An 18,902-nucleotide genomic window follows, 5' to 3' on the forward strand; every position below is an offset into this window, starting at 1 on the left:
TACTTTAAAGGGGGTGATTTTTGTAAGCTTTTTATTTTATATTGGAGTATAGTTGATTAACAATGTTGTGTTAGTTTTAGGTGTCCAGCAAAGTGATTCAGTTATACATATACGTGTATCTATTCTTTTTCAAATTCTTTTCCCATCTAAGTTGTTACATAATATTGAGCAGAGTTCCTTAAAGGGGGGGATTTTATGATATGTGAATTTTATCTCATTAAAGCTGTTAAAAAAAAAAATAACAATTGTATTGAATACTATTTTCTTCCCTCTGCAGATTTCTCTTAATAAAGAGGAAAATTAGTGTTTGTTTAGCCAGAAGAGTGAGAGAAGATGAGTCAAATGAGACTTTTTTCTTTAAAGATGAATGATGGATGCTTCATGCCTATGCTGGGATTGGGCACTTCTGCCCCTCCTCAGGTAATCAGAATGGTATTGGAGATGGAGGAGTAGCAGACTTGGGTTCTGATCAGAACCAGTCACTGTGTGAATTTGGGAAATTCAGATGGACCACGCTTTCTTAATGTGTAGTATGCTTCTCTCCAGGTTAGGTTATTTTGTGCATTGTCAGTGCTTTTCAAATTTTAATAGGCATGAAAATACCTGAGGATCTTGTTTAAAATGCAGACTTTGGGGTTCTGCCCACAAAGGTTCTGATTCATTCGATCTGGGATAAGGCTCAAAAATCCACATTTCTAACGAGCTGGCAAGTGATTCTGATGCTATAGCAAGAGATATGGAAGTTCTTCATCTTTCAGCAATTCAGGGGTGGGTCCATCTTTTCCCTTTATTCTCATTTGCTGTCCAGTTGTAGCCATTCCACAGTAGGTTAGAATCAGTGAAACCTAGTTGTCTTGATTACCACGTATCAGAGATGTTGCTGCAAATTTCTTAGTGATGAAGTTTCTCTGTAATTTCTAATGTCCAAGTTGTCCCCATCCACCTCCAATCGTAGAGCATCCAGAGAAATCTCGGGGGCAAAAAGGACCTGGAGAATGAGAGACCAGATTCATCTTAGAGGGAGTTTTGGTGGTCTGAGGTGAAAAGAGTCTCTTACAGGTCAGGCTGTGAATACTGTGCTGTGGGGAGAGGCATGTGGCACTTGGAAGTTTCTCTCTGTTTGGAAGACTGAACTTCATGCTTGATTCCCCAGCAGGAGAGCCACGTGGAGTGTGATGTTGAGGTCTGTAGCAAGGACACTGGCACGGACTGTTGCTTTTACTTTGACTTGGCTCTTTCATCTGTGGACAGTCAGCTCATCCCCCTGGGACTGGTCAATTCATCAGGAGTTGCAAATGACAAAAATATACCCAAAAGACCTTTTAATTACTGAGTGAAGTAGAGGGGATAATGGAGCTGTGAAAAGGATTGATAACTTCAGAAGTCCAGCCTGGTGGTCCAGCAGAACAGTAGGCAGCTAAGAAGAATAACAAAATTGTGAAGGAGAATATTAGCTAAGGATTAACTTAGTAACCAAAGAAGGAATTAATTATAAGATATTTTTAAGTGAAAAAAAAGAGGGTTTTTTTGGTTTGTTTTTGTTTTTTACATTTTAGTTCTTCCTCAAATGTTGTTTGAAGTGTTTCTCCAAGTTTACAAAGGTAAATCACAAATTTATTCTCTCTGAAGTTACATCTTCATCGCATTGATCATTTTTTTGCACTGGATTTCCGGGTTGAAACCAGTTTAATGATCTCTTACAGAGTGAATTAATTTAGAAAGGTAAATCTATATATTGTGTAAATCTATACATGTATATACTGTAAGTCCAGAAATAGAGAGTTCATGATGTGATGTGCTGGGACCAGCTCATGAGCTCGAAGATTCAACTGTAAGAGTCTTTTCCCAGCATCGGTTGCGTGAAATTAGCAATGGTGGGAATAGTTCCACCATAGAAACTGGCTAATACTACAAATCAGGACTCCTTCAGAGTCAGTTGTTAAATATTTACTGCCGATCATAGGTCAACATTAAGCTTTGTCACCGCTAGCTCTTAACCCTTAGAAAAACAATGGGTTCTGCTGACTAGCTCTGCTTATGGAATTGGTCATCTGTTCCTGAATCAAGTAGGTCTTTATCTTTTCATGCTCTTCTAGGTTGCTAAGAGTGAGGTAGAAAAGGCCATCAAGAGAGCAATCGATGTAGGCTACCGCCATATTGATTCAGCTTATATGTACCAAAATGAAGAAGAAATTGGGAGGGCCATCCAGATGAAGATTGCAGATGGCACTGTGAAGAGGAGTGACTTATTCTACACTACGAAGGTGTTGTGTATAGTTGCATATGTATCTGTGGAAGCTCACTCTTAGCTGAATCATTTCTTGGCATATTTCTTTTCTCATTGGTTTAATTCTCATTCACTCTCAGACCTTGAACTATGAGAAGGCTGGTTTGGAACAGCTGGATAGGAATGTGGGTTCTGTGGTCAGACTTCCTATATTTGAATCCAGGTTCTGCCACTTCCTTACCTTGGACAAACTACTTAAAGTCTGTGCCTTAGTTTCCCAAGCTGTAAATGAAGATAACAGTATTTGCCTCACAGGATTTTTATGAGTATTACTTCAAAAAAAATACATGTAAAGCTTTAAAAATATTTAATGTATTTTAAATGTTCAAAAATACTAGCTGTTATTATTATCATATGTTTTCAAACTCAAGGATGGGTTTGGCTTTTCCAACTCTGTTATACTCAAGTTTTGATGAAGTGACAATCTTTCTTAGCTGTAGTGTGAGGTAAAGCAACTTAGTCAGAAAGTGTAGGCTTTTGGAAACTACAATCAAATTTTAGTTTTTTAATATTCTATATATTTGACTTTGTGAAATTTTTTTTTTTAAATGTTGAGTTTCTTTAGGAGTTTTTGTTTAAATTCCTCTACTTTTAAAAAAATTGATTTATTTATTATTTATGGCTGCGTTGGGTCTTCGTTTCTGTGCGAGGGCTTTCTCTAGTTGCGGCAAGTGGGGGGCCACTCTTCATTGCGGTGCGCGGGCCTCTCATTATTGCGGCCTCTCTTGTTGCGGAGCACAGGCTCCAGACGCGCAGGCTCAGTAATTGTGGCTCAAGGGCCTAGTTGCTCCGCGGCATATGGGATCTTCCCAGACCAGGGCTCAAACCCGTGTCCCCTGCATTGGCAGGCAGATTCTCAACCACTGTGCCACCAGGGAAGCCCTGTGAAATTTCTTAATCAAAAAAAAGTCTTTTAACCTCTTTAAGTCTTAGTCTTTATATCTCAATCTATTGTGTTGTCAATAGACATTTATTTCTCTTTCCTATGAGGTAGGAAAAATAATATAATACCACGGAACTGATATGAGGATAACATTCATGTTTATAAAAGTATTTCTAATGCAATTTTAAACTTTCAAGCCATTTTTACTAATATAATTTATACCCACTGATATCACATCTGAAACAAACAAAAGAACTTAGTATTTAAGTTGGATTGGAAATGGAACACAAGAGGAATTTTCCCCATCGTGTTCATTGAACTGACTACTGCTAGAAAAAAAAGCATTTGAATTTGAGGTAAAGTAGCCCAAGAGGAGGGAGTTGGTGTCCATGATAGTGAACCCTATACTGGTCTATGAATGGATATTTCTTCCTTCTCGCTCCCGAATGTGAATCTCTCCACACGACTGTGTTTAGATGAGGTATTGCTAGAGCACTACCCTCTTAACTCTCAGCTTTAATCCTCTTTACATGGGATCCGTTTGTTTCCTTACCTTTAGTAATTTTGATGGATTTTCCTTAGATTATTACTTCTTAAAATGAAGTAACTAAAATGCCCTCCCCCCAAAATTCCTAAAGGGCCTAGCTTTCTTTGGCAAACCTAACAATTGAATGCAGCCAAGATAGAATTTCCTGGATCACAATCACTTGATGTGCTTGTTTAAAATGCAGTTTCCCAGGGACCTCCCTGGTGGTCAGGTGATTAAGACTTCCCCTTCCAATGCAGGGGGTGTGGGTTCAATCCCTGGTCAGGGAGCTAAGATCCCACATGCCTTGGGGCCAAAAAATCAAAACATAAAACGGAAGCAATATTGTAACAAAATTGATAAAGACTTTAAATATGGTCCACATCAAAAATTCTTAAAAAAATAAAAAATAAAATGCAGTTTCCCAGCCCAGTCTCCAGATATTATAATTTATGATGTTTGAGGGAGAACCCAGGGATATATTTTGCACAAACAAACCAAATAATTCTTTTTAGTATTTTCAGTTTTGAGAGCATCTGTGTAAGACCATATTTTAACTTTCTACCATGTTTTCTTAATTCAATGTGAAAATAAGCTATGATGATAAAGAATCCTGAGCTTCACAGGATGACTTGTCACTTCCCAACGACCACGAGTGGGTTTTTGGTTGTTGTTGTTTATTTGCCATTGTATTAATCTCTCCTAAATATTCTTAAATAATCCCACCCCACTTGTCTTTCCACCACTGCAGTTGTGGAGCACCTTTTTCCGTCCAGAATTGGTCCAAACTTGCCTGGAAAGCTCATTGAGGAAACTTCAAATGAGCTATGTGGATCTTTATCTTACTCATTTCCCAATAGCTATGAAGGTTAGTGAAAGTTATTTTACTTTGGTTATCAACATCATTAGTAGCTAAATAAAAAGAGGATATAGTTTGTGAAAATGAGAAGAATCATATATAATACTTAAATATTCTCTCTTTTTGTTTTTTCTTTTTTCTGCAACTATCCCTATCCCAGTTCACTATTCCAGCCCCAGACTGATGGGTTTACTGGTTTCAATGTATTTGCCTTGATCTTGTGGACAACTGTCTATATTTTCAAGTCCCTGTACTCTTGAATTTCAACCTCATGCCCACTGGTGTCTGGGGAACATCCCAGTGTGGAGACCTGTGAAGGCACAGAAAATTTAATGAGGATGAGACTCAGCCCTTGAGATGGTGACAAGTCCCTCTCTCAAAAGACCACCTCCAGGTGGAAAGCAGGGATGGAAGAGCCTTATCCCACAAGGATCTGGGACAAAGGAGCCCATTCAGCTATGGCACCACTCTGGGCTCTCACTAGGATGGGGTGTTGGGTATCTCAAGTTGTCCTTGACACAAACAATATTTATTAAACCTTTAGAGGTTAAAAATATTTCTAAGAAGTGTACTTTCTCAATGTACTAAGAATAAGGATAGATGGTTCCATTAGCCTCAAGGTCTAAAGGCTCCAAACATCTTGGCTGAGGCCAGACATAGCTTGATCCAACCTCTTCTTTCCTATATTCCAGCCTGGGGAGGACTTTTTCCCAAAGGACACATATGGAAACATCATTTTTGACACAGTGGATCTCTGTACCACATGGGAGGTGAGTGCAGCTCCACAGAGGCCATGTCTCTGCACCCTGGGGTGGAGAGGACAGAAATGGAATTGAGGAGAGGAGGATGTAGTCCAATTCTGCCCCCCATGTAGACTTGGGCAAATCCCTGAATGTCCCTCTGCCTCAGTTTCACATTCCTTCTATTTAGTAATTCAATAAGTAGTTATTGAGTGCTTATGATTACTGAGTACTTCTAAGTACTCAGGCTACATCCATGAACAAAACCAAGGTCTCTGACCCCATAGAGTGGTAGGTGCTACTGGTGCAGTGGTATGAGAAAGAGTAAGGGAACTGAGTGTGCCAGGCTGGGTTTGGGGCACAGATAGGCAATTAAAAACAGAATGGACAGGGCAGGTCTCTTTGAGAAGGTGGCATTTGACCGAAGACTTGCAGGAAATGAGGAAATTGATTAAATGGATAATGAAATTGATTAATTGATTAATGGATTAAGTAGATTAAGTGGGTATCTGGAGGAAGAGTGATGCAGGCATAAAGAAAATCAAGGCAAAGATTTTAAGGTAGGAGAGAGCTTACCATGTTCAAAAACCAGCAAAGGGGTGTGTGTGGCTGGAACAGAGTGAATTTGGTGGACAATAATAGGAAATGAGGTCAAAGAGAAAACAGGGAGCTGGTGGTCTGGGAGATGGCATGGCCACTTCCTGTTTCCCAGGCTGCAACTGACTCCACCTCCATTCTCCTGGCGCTTGTTCTACTATTGTTCTATCATATTTTTTTAGGTGCTAGCTAAAGATCGTACTGGCTCTCTTAGCCCTGCCTTGGCTGCTTGCATTCTTACTCTATCTCCTTACCCATTTCAAAAACTATTTTATTTCCCATTCTCCTCCTATTGGCCAATTCTTGTCTTATTTACTGACATCTGCATCACGTATTGTCTCTCACCCACAGCATGCTACCATTTGTTATGCTTCTCTAGCCAGTTACTCCTCACCACCTCTTCCTCCCCAGGCCCTGGAGAAGTGTAAGGATGCAGGACTGGCCAAGTCCATTGGGGTGTCCAACTTTAACCGCAAGCAGCTGGAGATGATCCTGAATGAGCCAGGGCTCAAGTACAAGCCCGTCTGCAACCAGGTGAGCCCCACCAATTGGCCCCCCAACCTCTTATCCCTCCTCATCAGCTTACTCTTCCCTCACTTCAACAAAGTCACCAATGGCGCTCCTGCTTATGTACTGTACCTTTGGACACTAGCTGCTTCAAGAAAACAGAAAGTTTTTTAAGTTACTGAAGATCTAAAGGCTATGCCACTTTATTTTTATTTCATTTGTTTTTGTTCTCATGTCACTTTATAAGAAACATTTAGGAGTCAGGTTGAAGTATAATCTAGTAGGTGTTATAGTGGTTGGTCCTAAAAATTCAGAGCTAGCAAACGACTGACTTTTCTTAAAAAAGGTCAGTAAAGTTGGAACACTTATGTGTCAAAGAAAATGGGTAATTCATCTTTAACAGCTCTTTTGAGTTCTGTGTCATGAGATAACCATTGAGACTCTTGATGGTACAAAATCACTCCCAAACAATGCGAATGTACTTAATGCCATTGAACTGTGTACTTAAATATGGGTAAAGTGGTAAATAATGTATGTTATGTAGATTTTACTACCATAAAAAATTTAAAGTTAAAAAATTTTTAGAAGTCTACTTTGTTAAGATAAATTCACTTTAATGAGCAGCACATCCATTCCTGATCTTGGAGAATAATGAAAGAAATCATGAGTGTAGAAATAACTGGCAATACTTGTGCCCAGCAGAGGACCAATATTCCCATGTTATCTCATCTCCTTTTAGACGTCTCACATGTAGACTGAGAGAGGATGAATCTAATATCAACCCATAAATTAGATATTAGTAAGGCTTATTGTTTTCTTACTTGTAGATGAAAAATACAAACAGGAGTTCTAAAAAATTTTAATTTATGTCCTTTGGGAGATTTACCTCTGCTTTGGATATCACCAATTTGAGATAGGAAAGAAAATTGGTTTTTAAAAATTTTTATAAAATTTTAATAATTTTGTGACAGATGTTAGCTAGAATTACTGTGACGATCATTTTGTAATATATACAAATATTGAATCATTATTTTGTACAGCTAAAACTAATATAATGTTATATGTCAATAATACCTCAATAAAAGAGATCAAACAAAATATCGTAAGGAACTAAGCCAATATAAGATACCATGATATATAATTTTTGGTTTTACTAAATTAGTAAACTGAAATCTCATGTTTAAAAATGTAGTATGTTTTTTAAAATTTTTAATTAATTCTTTTGTCTTTTAAATTAAAAAATTTTTATACAAGTTTTAAAGGTTACTTTCCATTTACAGTTATTACAAAATATTGGCTATATTCCCCATGTTGTACAATACATCCTTGAGGCTATCATATACCCAATAATTTGAACTATTGAGAAAATTAGTTTTGACTGGAGGAGTGGTGAAGAATTAAGGGAGAAGCTGGACATTACCCTGAACTCTAAGGGGTGAATGGAATTTGGCCAAGTGGAGGCTGAGCAATTTAAGAATGAGCAAAGGTTCTGAACAGATACATCAACAAAGATATACAGGCATCCTCCTTTCATTGCATTTTGAAGCTAGTGCATCTTTTATGAATTGAAGGTTTGTGGTGACCCTGTGTCAAGCAAGTCTGTCAGAACCATTTTCCCAACAGCATTTGCTGAGTTTGTGTCACGTTTTGGTAACTCTCACAATATTTCAAACTTTTTCATTATTATTTTACTTGTTATGGGGATGTGTGATCAGTGATCTTTGATGTTACTATTGTAACTGTTTTGGCACTTTTTAGCAATTGAGTCTTTTTAAATTAAGGTATGTAGTTTTTAGACATATGCTATTGCACACTTAATAGACCACAGTGTAGTGTAAACATCACTTTTTATGTTTACTGGGAAACTGAAAAATATGTGGCTCCTTTATTGCAATATTTGCTTTATTGTGATGGCTTGGAACTGAACCTGCAATATCTCCAAGGTTTGCCTGAACAGGTAGCAAATAAGCATATGAAAAATTGTTAAACATCACATATCATTAGAGATTTGCAAATTAAGACAAAAGTGAGATACAATAGTTCCCTCTTATCTGCGGGATGACACCCCCCCCCCCCCAACAGTGGATGCCCCAAACCATACCATGGATATTACTGAACACTACATAGACTATGTTTTTTCCTATACGTACATGCCTATGATAAAGTTTAATTTTAATTAAGCACAGTAATGGGACTTCCCTGGCAGTCCAGTGGTTGACTCAGTGCTTCCAATGCAGGGGGTGCAGGTTCGATCCCTGGTCAGGGAACTAAGATCTCACATGCCGTGTGGTATGGCCAAAATATATATATATACAATTAAGCACAGTAAGAGAATATTTGATTTGTTAATTATGGTGTATCACAGTGATTGATTTGCATATATTGAAGAATCCTTGAATCCTTGGGATAAATCCCACTTGATCATGGTGTATGATCTTTTTAATGTGTTGTTGGATTCTGTTTGTTAGAATTTTGTTGAGGATTTTTGCTTTTGTGTTCGTCAGTGATATTGGTCTGTAATTTTCTTTTTTTGAGATATCTTTCTCTGGTTTTGGTATTAGGGTGATTGTGGCCTCAGAGAACAAGTCTGGGAGTATTCTTTCCTCTGCAGTTTTTTGGAAGAGTTTGAGAAGGATAGGTGTTAGCTCTTCTGTAAATGTTTGATATAATTCTCCTGTGAAGCCATCCGGTCCTGGACCTGTGTTTGCTGGAAGATTTCTAATTACAGTTTCAATTTCATTACTTGTGATTGGTCTGTTTATATTTTCTTATTCTTCTTGGTTCAATCTTGGAAATTTGTACAAACCATATGGTCATCTCAATAGATGCAGAAAAAGCTTTTGACAAAATTCATCACCCATTTATGATAAAAACTCTCCAGAAAGTGGGCATAGAGGGAACCTACCTCAACATAATAAAGGCCATATGCAACAAACCCACAGCAAACATCATTCTCAATGGTGAAAAACTAAAAGCATTTCCTCTAAGGTCAGGAACAAGACAAGGATGTCCATTATTGCCACTATTATTCAACATAGTTTTGGAAGTCCTAGCCAAGGCAATCAGAGAAGAAAAAGAAATAAAAGGAATATAAATTGGAAAAGAAGAAGTAAAACTGTCACTGTTTGCAGATGACAATATACTGTACATAGAAAATCCTAAAGATGCTACCAGAAAATTACTAGAGCTAATCAATGAATCTGGTAAAGTTCCAGGATCCAAAATTAACACACAGAAATCTCTTGCATTCCTATACCCTAACAACGAAAGATCAGAAAGTGAAATTAAAGAAACAATCCCATTTACCGTCACAACAAAAAGAATAAAATACCTAGGAATAAACTTACCTAAGGGGCAAAAGACCTGTACTCAGAAAACTATAAAACACTGATGAAAGAAATCAAAGATGACACAAACAGATGGAGAGATATACAATGTTCTTGGAACACTGGAAGAATCAATATTGTGAAAATGATTACATTACCCAAAGCAATCTACAGATTCAGTGCAATCCCTATCAGATTACCAATGGTGTTATTCACAGAATTAGAACAAAAAATTTTACAATTTGTATGGAAACACAGAAGACCCTGAATAGCCAAAGCAATCTTGAGAAAGAAAAACGGAGCTGGAGGAATCAGGCTCCCTGACTTCACACTATACTACAAAGCTACAGTAATCAAGACAGTATGGTACTGGCACAAAAACAGAAATATAGATCAATGGAACAGGATAGAAAGCCCAGAGATAAACTCACACACCTATGGTCACCTAATCTATGACAAAGGAGGCAAGAGTATACAATGGAGAAAAGACAGTCTCTTCAATAAGTGGTGCTGGAAAAAGTGGACAGCTACATGTAAAAGAATGAAATTAGAACACTCCCTAACACCATACACACACAAAAAAAACTCAAAATGGTTTAAAGACCTAAATGTAAGACCAGACACTATGAAACTCTTAGAGGGAAAACACTCTTTGATATAAATCACAGCAAGATCTTTTTTGATCCACCTCCTAGAGTAATGAAAATAAAAACAAAGATAAACAAATGGGACCTAGTGAAACTTAAAAGCTTTTGCACAGCAAAGGAAACCATAAACAAGATGAAAAGACATCCCTCAGAATGGGAGAAAATATTTGCAAACAAAGCAACTGACAAAGGATTAATCTCCAAAATATACAAACAGCTCATGCAGCTCAATATCAAAAAAACAAACAACCCAATCAAAAAATGGACAGGAAAAAAAAAAAAGGGCTGGAGACCTAAATAGACATTTCTCCAGAGAAGACATACAGATGGCCAAGAGGCACGTGAAAAATGCTCAACATCAATAATTATTAGAGAAATGCAAATCAAAACTACAATGAGGTATCATCTCACACCTGTCAGAATGGCCATCCTCAAAAAATCTACAAACAATAAATGCTGGAGAGGGTGTGGAGAAAAGGGAACACTCTTGCACTGTTGGGGGGAATGTAAATTGATACAGCCACTATGGAGAACAGTACGGAGGTTTCTTAAAAAACTAAAAATAGAACTACCGTATGACCAGTAATCTCACTACTGGGCATATACCCTGAGAAAACCATAATTCAAAAAGACACATGCACCCCAATTTTCATTGCAGCACTATTTACAATAGCCAGGACATGGAAACAACATAAATGTCCATTGACAGATGAATGAATAAAGAAGATGTGGTACATATATACAATGGAATATAACTCAGTCATAAAAAGGAACACAATTGGGTCATTTGTAGAGATGTGGATGGACCTAGAGTCTGTCATACAGAGTGAAGTAAGTCAGAAAGAAAAACAAACATCATATGTTAATGCATATATGTGGAATCTAGAAAAATGGTACAGATGAACCTATTTGCAGGGCAGGAATAGAGATGCAGATGTAGAGAACAGACATGTGGACATGTGGGGTGGGGAAGGGGATGGTGGGATGAACTGGGAGATTAGGATTGACATAGATACACTACCATGTGTAAAATAGGTAGCTAGTGGGAACCTGCTGCATAGCACAGGGAGCTCAGCTCGGTGCTCTGTGATGACCTAGATAGGTGGGATGCGGGGTGGGGACGTCCAAGAGGGAGGGGATATATGTATACATATAGCTGATTCACTTTGTTGTACAGCAGAAACTAACACAACATTGTAAAGCAACTATACTCCAATAAAAAAAAAAAAAAGAGAGAGAGAATATTTGAATTGCCAGCATCACTAATTTTGTGTTTTGGGGACATTACTAAGTAAAATAAGGGTCACTTGAACACCAGCACTGCGATACCACGACAGATGATGTGATGATCTGATGGTTACTAAGTGACCAACAGGCTGGTAGCATATAGCGTGTGGGTACCTTGAACAAAGGCATGATTCCTGTCTTGCGTGGGATGGAGCAGGACAGCACAAGACTTCGTCACACCATTTAGAACAGTGTGAAGTGTAAAACTTATGAATTGATTATTTCTGGAATTTTCCATTTAATATTTTCAGACCATGGTTGACTGTGGGTAACTGAGACCACAGAGAGAAAAACGACAGATGGGGTGGGGCCACCCTCCTGCCATGCACCTGTTAAAAGTGCCCAAATCCAGAACACTGACAACACCAAATGCTGGTGAGGATGCGGAGCAACAGGAACTCTCATTCATGGCTGATGGGAGTGCAACACGGTGCAGCCACTTTGGAAGACAGTTTGGCAGTTTCTTACAAAACTAAACATACTCTTATCATATGATCCAGCATTGTAGTCCTTGGTATTTACCCAAATGAGCTGAAAACACACAAACCTGATCACAGAGTCTTATAGAAGTTTTATTCATAATTGCCCAAACTTGGAAGCAACCAAGATGTCCCTCCATCCCTCCATAGGTGAAAGGATAAACAAACTCTGGGACAGCCTTAAAATGTAATATTATTTAGCAATTAAAAAGTGAGCTATCAAGCAAGAAAAAGACATGGAGGAAACTTAAATGCATATTGTTAAGTGAAAGAAGCCAATCTGAAAATTCTGCATACTGTATGATTCCACCTCTATGACATTCTGGAAAAGGCAAAACTATGGAGACAGTAAAATGATCAGTGCTTGCCAGGGGTACAAAGGGACAGAAGGGTGGATGAATAGGTGGTACACAGGGGAAATCTTAGGACAGCATAACTATTATTCTGTTGGGTATTGTAATGAAAGATACACATCATCCATTTGTCAAAACCCATAGAATTTACATCACAAAGAATGCACCCTAATGTAAACTATGGGCTTTACTTAATAATAATCTGCCAATATTGACTCATCAATTTTAATAAATGTACCATACTAATGTAAGAGGATAATAATAGGGGAAATTGGAGAGAGGGAATGAAGGGAGATATGGAAACTGTATTTTTTGTTCGATTTTTTCTGTAAACCCAAAAGTGCTCCAAAAAAAAAAAAAAAAAAGAAAGAGAGAAAGAGAAAGGAAGGAAGGAAGGAAGAGAAGGGAAGAAAGAAAGAAAGAAAAGATCAGTGGTTGCAAAGTGTTCATGGGAAGGGAAGGAGGGATGAACAGGTAAAGCACAAGACATTTTTAGGCAGTAAAACTACTGTGTATGGTGCACCATGGGTACAGCTGTGGATGATGGTCACTTACTGGCCCACGTTGCTGGTATTTCTAAGTATTTCTGATACCATGAATCTGTATTCACTGTATGTTCCTTGTAAATTTGGTGCTGGCCATCCTGCTGGTCCTACACTCCAATACTTCTGCTTGGCAATTTACAGGTGGAATGTCACCCTTACCTCAACCAGAGCAAACTGCTGGAGTTCTGCAAGTCCAAGGACATTCTCCTTGTTGCATATGCTACCTTGGGATCTGACTTAAGGAAGAAATGGTAATGATCTCTATAAAGGTATTCCGACCCTAGATGCTGTGGCTTCTGGAGACATCTCTCAACGTCTGAGGGAAATTAAGTACAGTCAAGAGGAATCATCCATCTTTGCAAACCCTTTACCTAGTCTACATTGTGAGGACTCAATGAAAAATTATTGAATAATAAAGTAATTATTATTACTGATTAAAATGTTCATCCAATTCAAAAGCTTTGGCTTTAAAGAGTGACAAGGTAATTCCAAGCCATGATTCTGACACTTAGCAGTTGCGGGATATGAGACAAGTTACAACTTCTGTAAGTTTTAGTTTCTTTACCTCTTCAAGAGGAATATAGATGTGTACCTTTTAACACTTGAGGACAAAATGGAGACAATTAGTTGAGAGCATTTTTTGAAATAGTAAATTCTTATAAAATTCTTGGTTATTTGTTATGATGGTGGTCATTGGGTCTTACTGTGGACAACAATTTTGTCTTCTTGACTTATTCAATCTTTTACCAAGTTTCTCAGAAATGTTTAAAAGATGAAAAAACTACCCGATTTTCCCTTTCTTTCCCTTGTCCTTCTTCTTTGGATTTACCAAAAGAAGCCAAAGAAATATTGAGACAGCCAGAAGGTAATGAGGAAGATTCTAGAGGATCAACCACCCCTAGCCTGAATGAACTATCCCCAAGTAGAACGGATACACAACCTCAGACACATAGCACCTCTGCTTCCCTCCCAGGGTGAAAAAGGACAATCCAGTTCTCCTGCAGGATCCAGTACTCAACACCATTGCTGAAAAGCACAGGCGAACTCCAGCCCAGGTCACCCTGCGCTATCAGCTGCAGAGAGGGGTGGCTGCTCTGGCCAAGAGCTTCAATGAGAAGAGGCTCAAGGAGAACTTCCAGGTACCTGGTAGGGTTTTGGGCAGCAGGGGGCTGACAGAAGCACACCGTTTTCCCCGGGATGGGTTATTTGGGAGGCTCCCAATGTGTATATGGGCAAAGCTTATCTCCCTGTATATTCTATGCGTATATGTGCTATATTTAACTATCCTGTCCTCTAAATCCTACAAGGGAGGAGGCATGGTGGTTGTAAAGAACAGTCGACAGAGGGTCAGGTTTGAGTCTCAATCCTGGTTTTCACTCAACAGTATGGCCCTGAGTAAATCATCCCTTGATTTCTTCAGCTGAAAAAATGAAGGAGTTAGCTGAAGTGAGACCTGGGCTCAAAAATCTCAAGGATTAATTGGCTACCACCACAGCTACTCAATTCAAGTCTCTGAGGGTGACCTGAATTGCTAGTCTCAATGCTTTGAATGGACAAATTCCCATGACTTCTGCCAGGGGATGAACCCCAAGTTCATGACAACTGTCTCATGAAACCTACATAAGTTCCTACATAAATTTGTGTGTGTGTATCTGCATGTGGGGGGCATGTAGGGGCTGCAGTAATTGCCTCCAGGAAATTGAATTGATCTTCTCACATTTCTGACAGGTTTTTGAATTCCAGTTGACCCCAGAGGATATGCAAAGTCTAGATGGCCTAAACAGAAACATGCGCTATTTTGAAGAAGATTCGTAAGTACCCTGTTCCATTGTAGATACTGGGGGAGCAGGGTAATGAAGGAATTCCGTTTATTCTAATCCACAAAGGGCAGGGTCTTCTCTTGCCTCTTCTTTTAGGGAAGTGGATGGAAAACATTTTTCCTTCAAGCCCTCATAGCCCTGTTACTCCATGCCCCTCTGTCCTTCCTCTGCTTAAATTCCAGGATCAATCAATACGATGACATCCTTTGCACGTATTTTCAAGTCTCCTCTCTCTTCTTTGTCTTACTCATTGGTCTAAAACCTGGTTACATCCTGCTCTCTCTCTCTCTACTTCATCAGATTTCCCCTCCCCATGAGATTACTCCTAGAGGCATTGGAACATTCCCTCATCTTCAAAAAAGCTCTCTCTCAAACTGATGTCATCTGCAGTTCACCCTGCCATCCCCATTTCTCCTTTTACAGCAAAACTTCTTGAAGAAGTCCATGCTTTCTTCCTTCGTGTCTCTCTCCCCGTTCTCTTCTGAACCCACACAAACCAGGCATTTGCCCTCCTCTCTGCCAAAGCTCCTCTTGTCAAGGTCAGCCATGACCTCCTCTTTGCTTAACCCAGCAGTGATTCTCATCCATCTTATTTTACCTAGTGGGTCACTCCTCCTAGAAACACTTTCTCAGCTTTGCTTTCTTCACTGAAGATCTGGTTTCCCCTTATCCCCCATGCCATTCCTTCTCCTGGTCTTTGCAGGTGTCTCCTCATCAACCTGACCTCTTAACTGTAGAGTGACCTAAGGCTCAATCCTTGGACGTCTTCTCTTTTCTATCCACATCCTCATCCTTGGTACTTCATCTAGTCCCGTGCTCTAAACACTGGGTAAATATACATTCCCCCAAATTATATCCAGCCCAGACCTAGGCCCTGGATCAAGACTTGTATATCCATTTGCTCTACTCCACTCAAACTTATCAAGTCTACACTTGAGCTCATGATGGTACCTGCACCCACCCCACCCCCCCAAACCCCACATACCTCACATGCTTGTATCAGAATCTTCCTGATCAACTAACTGGCTGCTATTTGCTCTCTCTGCTTCTGTACTTTGTCTCTGCCCGTACTCACCACAGTGAATGAGGTAAAAATGTAGGTCTGTATATGTTAATCCCAAACTCCTAATATCCCTCCCCCAACACCTTTCCCCTTTGGTAACCATAAGTTTGTTTTCTACGTCTGTAAGTCTGTTTCTGTTTTGTAAATAAGTTCATTTGTGTCATTCTTTTTAGATTCCACATATAAGTGATATCATATGATATTTATCTTTCTGTCTGATTTATTTAACATATACACGCTACTACATATAAAATGTATAGTACAGGGAACTCTATATTCAATATTCTGTAATAACCTATATGGGAAAAGAATCTGAAAAAGAATGGATATATGTATATGTATAACTGAATCACTTTGCTGCACACCTGAAACTAACACAACATTGTAAATAAACTATACTCCAATATAAAATAAAAATTTAAATCAAAAAAAAATAAAAACACTATTTTCTGAAAAGAAAAACCCACAAAAAACAACAAAAAAAAATAGTAGGTCTGATGGGGAAGTCCTCTTCTCGGTATCTGGTGGCTTGCCTCCTCACTCAGAGCAAAGGCCAGAGTCCTCACAAAACCTACAAAGGCCAGCAGGACATGGTCTCCCCATGCCTCTGCCTCCAAGTCCTGCTGTTCTGCCCCTTCTGACTCCAGTGCAGCCCAATGGCCTCCTTGCTGTCCCCCACATGTGTCAGGCCCATCTTGGGGCCTTTGCACTGTCTGTTCCCTCTGACCAGAATGCTCTTTCTCCAAATACCTGGATGGTCACTCCTTCACCACTGTCAGTCTTAACTCAGATGGCACCTCTGTGACACCTTCTCTGTCACTTTATCTAAAAACGCAGCCCTGTACAGCCCTTCCTTCCCCTCGATCCTGCTCCATTTTTCTCTTGGCCCACCTCCCTAATTAACATACCGTGTGGTTTGCTAACCTATTCTGTTTACTTTCTGTTTACCACAGAACGCTAGATTCGTAGGGAAGGATTTTTAAAAAACTGCCCTCTTTCTGAGTAATTAGTAAATGTTTGTTGAATGAATAATATAAGAAAATGATAGGGAAAAGTAAGGGACAGTGAAGAAGCAGGTAGTAATTTTTAACAATTAATATCAGTCATTTTAATCAACAATAATTATCCAGTGGTTTAGCACTGCCTACCTCAAAAATGATTACAGTAAGTCCCCTACATACGAATAAGTCCCTTTCCGAGAGTGCATTCGTAAGTCCAACAAGGTTAGCCTAGGTACCCAATTAACACAATCGGCTATATAGTACTGCACTGTAATAGGTTTATAATACTTTTCACACAAACATACATAACAAATAAACACAAAAAATAAAGAAAACATTTTTAATCTTACAGTACAGTACCTTGAAAAGTATGGTAGTACAGTACAACATCTGGCATCCAGGGACTGGCATCGAGTGAACGGACAAGAAGAGTTACTGCCTGCAGGAGGGAGAGGAGGTGGGAGATGGTAGAGCTGAAGGATCGTCAGCAGTAGGAGACAGCGGGCAAGCTGCAATTTCACTCATGCCTGATGTTGATGGAACGCATGTTCACAACTTTGAAAGTTTGCAACTTGAAGGTTCGCATATAGGGGACTTACTGTACTTCATATATACAAAGACAGTTCACTTCCCTTGCTAAAAATGGAAACCCCTGTTGAAGTGGCTTATATTATAATCACTCTATCTCTAGATCTAATATATAATTTTTCACCCAGCAAAGTCATAGGTAAATTAATTCTGAGTGCTTGCAAGAAATTGAACAACAGTGATATTCTTGTCACCTTCCTCATCATCACCTTGAAATATTTGTTAACTTAAGGTATTAAACCAGATTGGCACTGTTTTAAAAGAGGAAGAATTTATTTCTGCCCTCTTGGGAGTTTATAATATCAACACAAATAGTTTATCTCCTTAAGTTGTAGAATAATATACCTAAAAAATGGAATATATTGGTTTATTTTTGTGTGTGTGCCCAAGTGCATGTAAGCATATTTATTTTCCACAATGTGTTTGTTACATTGTAATACAATTGTATATGGTTGTTATAAAACTCGTTGGGTTTGTACTTGTCCAAAAAAGAAAACTACATTAATTCTCATGCTTAAGCCAGTTTAAAAGAAACCTTTCTTTACCCAGCCCAGAAACAGTTACTTGACTAAGACTCTCCCTTTACCTTTTAGACTGTCTCATCATCCAAATTATCCATTTCATGATGAATATTAACAGCAGTGTCTGTGGTTGCTCCAGAGTTCTTGGTTTTGGGTTGATGATTGGAGGACATCTCAAGGATGAGAACGTACCTGCTTCATTCCATGTCACTTAGCCTGATCAGTCCTGATATGGCCGGGGTCCCTGGGGCAGGAAATAAAAATCTCTAAACCCAGTCCTTTTCCCCCAAAGTAAATAAAGATACATTTCAAACAATCCAACCTACTGCTGCTTTGGCTTTGTTGGTTTATCTGTTTTGTTTTGTTTTGTTTCCCTGTGTAACTGAGGTTGAAATGCTATCATCCCTGGAAGTGATCATAGGAGATATGGATCCCCCAGAAAAAGCTAACCATAGCATATTTTCCAAATTTTCGAAGTCTGGCTTTTCACCTGTCTGTAGTTCTTGTGTGTTTTTTCCCCTTTTGTTCTGTGAATTTGCCACACTATATAATTTTATGAGACCTTTTAAAGGGATCTAAAACTTAATGAATACACAATACCCCAAATGTCCAGATTTCAATTAAAAATTACTCATTATATCTAAAACAAGGCATCAAATTGAATTAAAAAAGACAAGCTACAGATACCTACACCAAGATGACTGAGTATTAGAATTATCTGACCAAGATTTTAAAGCAGCCATCATGAAAATGTTTCAACAAGCCATTACAAACATACTGGGGACAAATGAAAAAGTAAAAAGTTTCAACAAGGAAATAGAGTGTCCTAGCAAAGAAATAGAAGACATAAAGAAAAACCAAATGGTAATTTTA

General features: G+C 38.7%; 2 protein-coding genes across 3 annotated transcripts in view; one reads left to right on the forward strand and one right to left on the reverse strand.

The window, feature by feature from the left end:
• Nucleotides 1-311: 311 nt before the first annotated feature.
• Nucleotides 312-18,902, reverse strand: part of AKR1E2 (aldo-keto reductase family 1 member E2) — a 32,228-nt gene continuing 13,637 nt past the window's right edge. The window contains exons 3-5 of one of the 2 annotated variants that reach the window (XR_009500690.1): nucleotides 18,095-18,273; nucleotides 17,281-17,359; nucleotides 312-1,417 (exon numbers count right to left, since the gene is read on the reverse strand). The gene's annotated coding sequence lies outside the window, so the exon portion shown is untranslated. The remainder of the gene's footprint in view (nucleotides 1,418-17,280; nucleotides 17,360-18,094; nucleotides 18,274-18,902) is intronic. The other variant, XR_009500689.1, reaches the window with a different exon arrangement.
• LOC132359024 (aldo-keto reductase family 1 member C3-like) lies at nucleotides 334-18,144 on the forward strand. The gene is made up of 9 exons (XM_059912227.1): nucleotides 334-420; nucleotides 2,097-2,264; nucleotides 4,448-4,564; nucleotides 5,248-5,325; nucleotides 6,304-6,426; nucleotides 13,178-13,287; nucleotides 14,010-14,175; nucleotides 14,765-14,847; nucleotides 18,102-18,144. Exons 1-9 carry the CDS (start codon nucleotides 334-336, stop codon nucleotides 18,142-18,144), a joined length of 975 nt encoding a protein of 324 aa, XP_059768210.1.

The sequence above is a fragment of the Balaenoptera ricei genome, chromosome 2 (genome assembly GCF_028023285.1).
Source record: "Balaenoptera ricei isolate mBalRic1 chromosome 2, mBalRic1.hap2, whole genome shotgun sequence".
NCBI lineage: Eukaryota > Metazoa > Chordata > Mammalia > Artiodactyla > Balaenopteridae > Balaenoptera > Balaenoptera ricei.

Excerpts from the sequence above, each read along its gene's own strand:
- LOC132359024 (XM_059912227.1), top strand. The coding sequence starts at position 334 with ATGAGTCAAATGAGACTTTTTTCTTTAAAGATGAATGATGGATGCTTC. Across the intron at positions 4,565-5,247 it reads ATTTCCCAATAGCTATGAAG|CCTGGGGAGGACTTTTTCCC; the intron begins GTTAGTGAAAGT and ends CCTATATTCCAG. Across the intron at positions 14,176-14,764 it reads GGCTCAAGGAGAACTTCCAG|GTTTTTGAATTCCAGTTGAC; the intron begins GTACCTGGTAGG and ends CATTTCTGACAG.